General features: G+C 47.9%; 1 protein-coding gene across 1 annotated transcript; it reads left to right on the top strand.

The window, feature by feature from the left end:
• Positions 1-3,758: 3,758 nt before the first annotated feature.
• On the top strand, positions 3,759-6,316 carry LOC125939863 (uncharacterized). Its single transcript, XM_049655366.1, has 2 exons — positions 3,759-4,582; positions 6,231-6,316. The coding sequence occupies exons 1-2, from the start codon at positions 3,883-3,885 to the stop codon at positions 6,314-6,316; spliced, it is 786 nt and encodes a 261-aa protein (XP_049511323.1). The 5' UTR covers positions 3,759-3,882.
• Positions 6,317-9,906: the final 3,590 nt, after the last annotated feature.

The raw sequence follows: 9,906 nt of genomic DNA on the forward strand, positions 1-9,906 counted from the left end.
CCTTTTCCAACTTCTTTCGTCCTTTCACAGTTGCCCCTGTGGTTTCAACGAACGTTGCAGACTCTAAGTGGCACTTCTACGCCTTTCTGCGCTCTTCCAAATGAAGAGCTGACGCGGTGTTCTTTTTTGCCGCTGTTTACTGATTGGAGTCCTTACGGCCGGCATTGTGATGCAACAAGAAAGAAGAAAAAGGTGCAGTGCTCTTTCTCCTCTGTATAGGCTGGTTTATTTCTTTTCGACAGCTCGCTAACCTCGTAGAAGCAATCCTTACGTTGGCGCTCACCGGTCGTAAACCTTATTCTCCGCAAGACCGACCTAAAGGGGGCAGCACCGTCACTGTATTGCATTGGTGTAGACAGGTGGGCGTCTGTCGCTGACAGCATTTTAAACGGTGGGGCTTCGGCGTTAGCGGTTTCATTGGTTTTCTAACGTATAGACGCACTGTATTTGCGGACGAATTTCCAAGGTCGATCTAAATTGTCGCGAAGCTTCGGGCGAAAAGCGGTTCAGAACGAATTGTCACCGACATGTTATGAGAGCAGCGACTGAAGCGCGACTATGTTTGGAGGGAACAAACATCGGGAAAGAAAAAAAGCGGTTTTTAATTAAAGCGAGACATAGTTAGATTCATTCGGCGAAAATAAAATTCCTAATCAATTTTATGCACGCATGGCGAAAAAAGAACAATTCTATTTTACTTGATCATTATCAATAAATACCTTTTTTCAGCGCCCACCGATAGCGGCGGGCGTTGACGCCGCTATCACTAGCAATGCAATGCAGCTCTTGAAGTGGACAGAAAGGCGCGCTCGTAAAGTTCACGCCCCCCTCACATGTTGTGTTGCTTTGCCTGTCGACGTTTGTCTCAATTTGGTGACGCGGGTAGTTTCATTGTTTCTTAACCTGTTCAGTCAAAAGTAGTGAGTTGCGACCGCCAGATAGTTGTTTACTGTAGTTGTTTTCGTGGGACAGCGCTGGCCGATGGGCTTGGCGTCCGACGAAGGGGCGAGGACTCTACGCCCAAAGCGTTCGTCAGCCTCCAAAGAAAGTATGTTACGTGCAGCGATGCGATTTCGACACCCGTACGGCTGAACTTTTCCTGCACCGCTTTCCGCTCTGAAAGCTCGAAACGCCCATCAAGTCGAATGGCTAATGGCCAGCCTTCGAAAACAAATTTCGCGCCTTTGAGAACAAAATGATGTCACTTCTGTTTTTAACGGATATGACGTCAAATTATTTTTCCTTCCGCCGGAAGTGTTCCCTCCTCACACAGATGGCGCTAAGCCCCATGAACCGCAGATGAACCGCTATGTTTTGAACGTATGGGCTTCTATGGAAGCTTCGCTACCAGGTATATTTACCTTGGAATTTCTGTGGCAATGGAGGGAAAGCTACGCAGGCAAAGGCCAGACAAGTAAGAGCGCTCCTGAAAAAGAGTGCCACGTTTTCAGCCGCGTTAGTTCAGGCTAGCGAATACATAAAGCGTTAAATGGACACTAAAGAGAAAGATTATTTAGTGTATTAGTAAGTAACGATTCTACAATACCAAAAACGTCACTCTTGCCACAGGAAGAGCCTTGCTGAGCGAGTAAAGGCACGAGAAAGAAAGACGTGTCGTGTTTTCTCTCAGGGTCCCTTGAACGTGTTACGACAGAGAACAACACAAAATAGACCACTGAGTGTTAATTTCACTTACGTTCCGGCTTACATTTTCCGCACGTGGGCAGATCCGAAAGCCTTGTCCGCGAAAGCTAGGCCTATTAGGTATCTGCGCCGAAAAGCAACCAGCCGCTTTGGCGTAGCGGCAATGGTGTTATATGCTGCTCAGCACGCGGTCGCAGGTTCAAATCCCGGATGCGTCAGTCACGCTTAAATGGGGGCACAATGCAAAAAAAAAGGAAAACAAATCTCGTTCACTTATGTGTAGTTGCACGTTACAGAACCCTAAGTGGTGAAAATTATAGCGGAGTCACTCCACTACGGCATTCCTCATAATTCATTCCTCACTATGGCTGATAATTTTTGCACGTGAAGCCCCAGAACTTTCTTTTATTGAAAGCGAAGCTGTTTAAGCCAGCTGTACTTTGTTTGTGGTTTGTATCAAGAAATTATCATCATCAGCAATGAAAAAAGAAATAAAAAATGTCGCAGTTTCCCCCGAATCGCAATATAGTAGAGAGGCTATGCGGAGTAAGGATAGTAGTTTTATCAGCCATAGTGCCTGAACTGTTGTCGACGCCGTCGGCGGGCATTCGCACCGAATGCGCGCGGCGTTGGTGACTGTTGCCGGTGCCTCTGGCGGCGGCTCGGAGGTTTTCGACGAGATCAGAACGGGACACTCGTCGAGCAGCGTCGGAAGTCTTAACCAACTTCTCGCCTCGCAACGTCTTTATATAAATACGAATTTGGTGCCGCAGGTGAAGAAGAGGTTTTGCGCGCTACGCTCGGGAGAGAGATAAAGAAAATGAGAGCGAGAGAGAGAGAGAGACGCATTCACGGAGCGGGTCTGCTGGAACGCGTTGTCGGCATTGCAACGCGGTGGAACGCGGTGTCGGCATTGGTACGCCGCGGTCTCGGTGTTGCAAGCTGCGCTAAGCAATGCGCAATAACGGCCGTAAGTCCGAGACGCGCGAAAAGACATTATCATCATCATGAGTAATAAGATTAAAAGTACGCGCGCACTTCCGGAAAATGCTGGGCTACGATCGCCAAGCTTCGCTGTTTCAAGCCTTGCGCGGCCGAGTGCAAGGTTAAGCGTTCTTTTTCTTTTGTTCCAAGAAACCCAGTGCATTGTCAAATACTGCCGAAATACTTAGCACAATAACACGCGTGCAGATGCTGCGTCCCCTTGCGTCCGCTTCATTGCGAACTGAAGTTGTGTGCAGTGTAATTACAGCGAAATCGTAACGTACTCTCCCACATTCTGATATCATTGCACGAAAGTACAAAACGTGAGAAGGAGCGTGAATTCTCTGGTATCAGTAAGCTCGCACCCAACCGCGCAATGGCGGGTGTATTGCAATTTCCCTCGTGCGTTCCCCGTGAGTTAACCTTGCAGATGGTCTAAAAACCTTGATAATAGTTGGTAAGCGAGCAATATAAATCCCTCACCATGGCACCATAGTGTTCGGTGCAATTCGTCGGGCACGCCTAAAGTTGGTGTTGGATAATAACGTATACAGTTTGGCAGTTGAGATTAGATATTTGATGCGATGAGTGCGAACGTCAATGTCTTCTTTTTTGCGATAGCGTTTTTCCCATCGTGTGTTTGCACTTATCTGGAATCTCAAGCCTTGCGTAACATTGAATTGATGGAGACAGCGAATGGCCTCAGCTAGCGCTTCATTCACGTCGTACAGCGACCACTTCAACTCTTTAGAACAGCATCGAACGCATCGCGTTGTGACTTAAACCGGCGGGAGTCAATAAAATATAATTCCTGTGGCCAACAGAGGGTGTTATGATAACGCAAGGTGACGCTTGTTAAGGATGATCCCTAATCTTGTACTTGCGCAAAAATGACAGAGCAATGTGCAGTTATTTCTGCGCACTGTCCTGAAGGCAAGCAAACTACCGTGAGTGCGCTACACTCACGGAACAGTCATTACAAGATATGCACTCTGCGCATGTGCACCAATGTCCAGCTGACGACGGGGAAAGGGGGGGGGGGGTGAGGTGGCAATCCACGTTAACGTGGTTCCGTCTCAGTCCACCAGGTGGCGACTCCGCTCAATCTCGTGGCGAAACTGCCGACGAGATGGAACAAAAGTTTCTTGGCACTGCCAAAAGCCATAGTGCTTGAACGCCACAGGAACGCCGTAGCCGCCGAGCAACGCCCTCAAGACAGCCAAGTGAGTACTGCCACCGCTTCCAGGATCTCAGATGACAACCAAGGACGTAGAAGCTCTCTGCATTCGTCTCGGCCAGCTGTCGGCGGAAGAACTGCACTCTCTAGATGACGTCAAAGCGCCCTGGCTTTCTCGGCTGAAAGGCAAAACACCGGAACGTGCCGTCAGCAGGATTCAGCGCTCCCTCCATGCCGTCGTCTCCCTTGACCATCGGCTCGCTTATGTCGCCTGGTTGTACTGCTATCTTATGCGATGGGACAAGCTTCGGCCTTGGCTTCTGTACCACTATGACGTCCCTGCTGCTACGGTTGACTGTTCCGAGCTTCTGGGACACCTGGTTTCCTCGTTGATGGTTCCTATCGCCGACACGACGGCCATGCAGGCTAGCCAAGGGGGTGCATTGCACGCCTGTCTCCTGACCATGGAGCCAGGACTGGCGCCGTATGACCACAAGTTACTGTGCTTGTGCCTCTGGCCCGGGCTGCCCTTCGTGGCCGCCCATTCATCGGGACTGAGAATCCAGCGCCGGCTGATGATCGCGCTGGGACGTGTGCTGCGCGACATTCCCGTGGAAGTGGTGGGTGGCGTTTACGGCGACCTTGACTCCGTGTTTGGCGCGGCCAGAAGTTATTGCAGCGATCCGCTGGCGCATCGCATGGCCGAAGCGCGTTACGCCGAGGGCCTGCAGTTGACTGTCTCGGGGCAATGCCGGCGGCCTGACGCCAACAAAACTGGTAAGCGGTCTCGTATAATAGACAGAATTCATTTACAGACATGGGGTCATTGTTGTGTGTAGGGTGCATGAGAGGTGTGCTCCGGGACAACGAAGGCGTCGAACAAGTGTCACCGCTTGCAAACGTCAACGTGCGCAGTGTTGCAGATCTCTGTGGTGGCGAATGCATTAGAGCGCGTTACCTGCAACCGCCAGGCGTCCACTGCGTCCATCGGAGCTAATAGGAGCCGGCAGCTCGTGCGCTCTAGACAGAACTGAGCGGGACTGTACTTGGTCCAAGTACAGTGGAGTCGCATAAAGACGGCAGCCCTGAGGGACTACTGCATGAGAACGAGGTCGCAAGGTCAACTTCCCGCCGTGACTTTCATTTCCAAGCACGACGGCCGCATTTCGAAGAATGCGCACTTCAAGGACGCGCCTTGAAGGGCAACCCATGTGGCCCAAATTTTCTCGGGAACCCTTCACTCAGGTGCTTTGTAGCTGCTGTGTTGGTTTACGGTTTTAGGCCGAATCAGTCACTAAGTCAATTAAATAGTCAACCAATGCTCATACTTTAATTACATGATTTTGAGCGTCCCCTGTAAAGGGCGGGGAACACGACCAGACGGTAGAACTTCGTGGGCTTGCTTGAAGTTTAACTAAGTCCATTTCAGAACGGCTCACATCTATGACGTCAACTTCGTGACCACGTGCGCTAGAACGCGATGCCACCGGTGGCCGTTACGGCAAATAAGTGCTATACGAAAACGGCGTGTTTATGCCATACGTGGACGTCTAACATTCAGCTTGTAGCTGTTGATTTGAAGTGAACATTTTTGAATACCTTGAGCTCCGTTATATTAGTGTGCAGATAGCGATGGAACAAAAACTGATAGGTGTAATTAGGAGAATGGAAGACAGTGGTGTAAATGAGAAGCTGAAAGAGGAAATTCATGTCCCAGCGGCGGATATCTCTGGGTACGAGGAGCTAACCTCGAAGGCCATGCTTTTGCCGGATGCGTGCGGTTGAAGCGATTGCGGCCGCCACAAACAGTCGTCAGTCTCCGAAACCTGCCCGCGCTTGCGTGGTTGGTCGGTTAACTGTAGAATTGCCAATTTCAACGCGTCGATAACAACTTTACCGAGTTTAAGGAAAAAAGAACATACGTCAACTTAGACTCGCACATTACCCTTCTTAGCTTTTTTCTTTTTATCAAAAGACGATGATGATAATGTTTGCGGAAATTTCATTCTGTACTTAATTTATTTTCCGCAAATATGTTATCACCATTGACACATATACATATTTGTGTGTTAATGGGCTTCGCTTCCCTCTCCTCTCTTCCCTTAACTTGCACAGTAAAGCTTTACGCAAATATTCACGTTGAGTGAATGGTTATGTTCGAGTATTGTTCTATTTCTTTTGTATTCTGAGAATTCTTAAGTATACTGTTAGGGAGAGGAGGGGTGGGGTATTCGCTTTGACAATCCCATGATAACATCCCGAGGTGCGCCACAGGTATATCGCGTTTTGTGTACTAGACATGTAAGTTCCTAGTTTAAAATGACACTTTTGCTGTCTTGACCCTGTTTTTAACTCCTTAATGCACTTTATAAATGTATTTCTCTTGTCGCTTCATAATATATCTACCTGTTTTTCATCGATGCAGAACGCCACACCAGTAGCCATGCTCAGAGCGTGATACCACCACCCAAGAAGAGCGGGAACAGCGGCGAAAGTAGGGCCGGGAGATAAGTCACCGATGCTCAAAAGCGAGGCCGTCACTTTCCTGGGCGAGGCTGACAGCCTTGAGGTATGTGGTGGCCGTACATTTCGATCCAGCATGTGCTACTGCAAGATAATCGGCGAAATGTTGTTGGATCATTTCCTGGCATGTTCCCATTTATCTATTTCTTTTTTTCAGTCACCGAATGCAGGGAAGGTGATATTTACCGCGTATTCTGATCGTTTCTTGCTCTAGGAGAACTTGCGGTTTCCTCTAGAATGCGAATTAGCGACGCAGTGGCTGGCGCAATATTGTGCGCAGCAAGTCTTACGCTGTTCCGCCCAGTGTCGGTTGGAGTGAACATTAGCACGTGGGTGGCAACAATTTCCTTTCGAGAAGAAAAGCTACAATTTCGACGGTAGCCTGAATCACCATCATCTGTGGATCCATCGCCGCGCGGTGGTGAAGTGAATAGACGGCTTTGGATGCGAAAGCGTAAAATGGCCCATTGAGCGAAAAAGCCAGCGGTGTCTGTAGCAGTGAAAAAAAAAAAAAAAAAAAAAAAAAAAAAAAAAAAAAAAAAACGGGGGATCCAACGCCTTGTGGGAATCGATCTCATGCGAAGCGGTGTGCAGGGAGCCTGCCAAGTTAACGAAACGACCATGAGAGCAGCAAGACGTAGGTGGCTGTTTCATGACATTCATGTCATGACCTATCATTTACATTCGTCATACTCTTGTCGTACTATGCCAATTTTGGTACATACCAAGTTAGCGAAACGACCATGAGAGCACCAAGACGTAGGCGGCTAGATAGATAGATAGATAGATAGATAGATAGATAGATAGATAGATAGATAGATAGATAGATACTCTCAAAGTTGCAAATGTTTGCCATGAAGTGCTTCGCATTTAAAACGGCCCCCGACTTCCCATTTGCTGCGACGCCACGTCACGTGCGGGTCACGTGCGCGCCTCATGACGCAGGCTCGCGCTTGCTGGCTCGGGCAGCTCGTACCGCTATGAAGTCTGAAGCATCTGCATCGTCGGCGGCCACAACCTCGGCAGTAGCGAAGCGTGGCCGTTCACGCCAGTACACCGCCGACGAAGTAAAGGAGTGGCAGAACGAGCGAAGGCCGCGAAATCCACCGTCGTCGTCAGCTCTGCCAGTACACGGCGGGCGGAACGAGCATTAACGCAATCGCTATACACGCACCGCGAGACTCGAAGGACCGCTCAGCGGCGTTCAATTGGACATTAATGCTTTCGCATTCACAACTCCAATGAAGTGCTTGGGAGTCCTCGGATGTTTTTCTTCCTTCTTCCTATTAGGTCTTTCGATTTATACAGCTACCTTCGTTTACATTATTTGCCCCTTTGTGCTGAATCGTACGTAAGCTGCAGCTCATGACGTCAACTGGTGACGTAACCATTCTCTCCTACCTCATTTTTGTTCCGCGGTCTCGCATCGGCAGACGCAGTGCATTACCAGGAAGCATTGCACTCTTTATGATACGCTACGTATCGGTTTGAGTGAACGCTCACGGATGAGCGCTTATGTTCCACTGATGCCTGCCCCCGCAGCAGTCCAAAATAAAAAGAAATTTCACCCTCTGGTTCAATCAAAACATTATCGAAAATATTTTTGAACTTCTAGCTTTCGTCACATTCGCCACAAAGAGTTGATTATCGATGCTCAAGGTATACTGACAGTTCCGATCATGTGGCAGGTTCCAGAACTCTAGGAAATGTGCACAGGAAGCAACTACGGTGAGGCTTCTCGGTGGCGCTGAGTGGTTGTTTAGCGTCAGGGTGTGAAGGTGGTAGCGGGTTGGAATACTGATCGTAGCGATAGCAATTTGTTGCGGGCTGTCATCATAAGCGAGAACCATGCCGTATATTCACGGTTTTATTTTTATTTAGTTTAGAAAGTCAATGTTCAAATTATTTGCGAACGCGACTTCACGCGGAGCCTTCTTGGAGCTTTGGTATATAGCCTCCCTGAGCAATCGTAATTTGTCAGACAAAAAGCTGCAGAACAAAAAAAAAAAAAAAAAAGGGGGTTAGAACTGTCCTTCAGACAGTTCATTTCAGACCGTTAGTCATACAAAGATATGTAAAGCAGAATAGCTCGGTAGCTTTTTATTTGGTGGAGTTACTGTGTTGTGAAGAAGAACCAAAAACTATGCGTGCGATAGCCATAGTGAGGGTGCCCAAAGTTTAATGAAATGCAATTATATAAGACAGCAACTGTTAAATGATAGCGACGGAAAGAAGGTTACACATAGGGAGATTTGTTCCGTCGCTGTCGTTGAACAGTTGTTAATCTACGCTTCATGTGTGTCTAATGTTTTAGTTCTATGCGCCCGTGTCGAATGTACTGCTTCGCAGCACAGTGTGCAATCATGTGTTCCATTTGTAGGCGCTGCAGGGATGTTTTCATTGGGTATGTGGGGGTATGTAAGAGACGTCGCGGCATCACTGAGTTATGTTTGAGTCGATGTTTCATATTATTATTGCCGAGTAAGCTTTAACAGTATGCAAACCCAGACGTACCAAATATGAAATAGTGCTTCTAAAAATACCGTACAAAGCAGCCCGGTAATTGCTCTGCACACAAAATGGAACTCGACGCAGTTTTTTTTTCTTGCCATTTCCTTGCCAGAGCGAATCGTAAGAATGTTGGCTTCCGAAGAGGAAGAATACTCTGATCTTTCCTCACGTTTAGCCTTTTTTTTTCTGGGTGTCTAACTTAATCACACTTGGGAATGGCCATTATAGTTCTTATACGCATAGAATAATACATTACTACTGCGAGTTGTATATTTATGCGTCGCGTTATACTGGTCTTTTCCTTTCCTCTAGGGCGTGCATCATCACACACGCAGCCACTGCGACGGTAGCGACGCCTTGTATTGAGTACCACGCCTTCTCATCAATGTCACCACGAAAATATCTTACGCCCAGAAGGGTGTTCATCCTGACAGCTTGTGATGCGTTTCACGAACGCCCCACAAAGAAAGCCGCGAAGTCTACGCAAGAAGTCACGTCGGTGCGAATGTGTAAATTGCTCCATCAAATGAACATTTATAGACACCGTGGCGTAGGGCCACGCATTGAAACCTACATGACATGTCGAGGCACTGTGCCTGCACTTGTAGGATGTGGCCACGCTGCTCACTTTTTACTGTAGAACGATCTGTAAGAGGCCCGTGCCTTATTCGAGTGCGAAATAAAACGGGATGCTGTCACGACAGAAGTGTAATGCTGATTGGATGTGCTTGAATCGACACTCTTCAAAACTTGCAGTTTTAGACAAAAACATTTCAATCGACAGTTTTTTTTCCTCACCATGTACGAAAATGCAAACTGCGCATGAGTTTTATGCACGCGAACTTCATTGTATGTGACGCACATCGTAAGGGGGACTGTAGGAAAGCTATGTTCAAAATAACAGACGCAACTACGCCTTGTAAGCCCGTGTAGAACAAAGGGACATTAAAGGCAAATATTAGGTCAAGTTAAAGTGATAGATTAGTACTAGAGAATCTCTAGCAATCGGGAAATTCAGGTAAATGTAGCACACGATTAGAGACTCCCCCAGGACGTTCAAGTATTTG

The sequence above is a fragment of the Dermacentor silvarum genome, chromosome 9 (genome assembly GCF_013339745.2).
Source record: "Dermacentor silvarum isolate Dsil-2018 chromosome 9, BIME_Dsil_1.4, whole genome shotgun sequence".
NCBI lineage: Eukaryota > Metazoa > Arthropoda > Arachnida > Ixodida > Ixodidae > Dermacentor > Dermacentor silvarum.

Excerpts from the sequence above, each read along its gene's own strand:
- LOC125939863 (XM_049655366.1), top strand. The coding sequence starts at position 3,883 with ATGACAACCAAGGACGTAGAAGCTCTCTGCATTCGTCTCGGCCAGCTG. Across the intron at positions 4,583-6,230 it reads GCCTGACGCCAACAAAACTG|AACGCCACACCAGTAGCCAT; the intron begins GTAAGCGGTCTC and ends TCATCGATGCAG.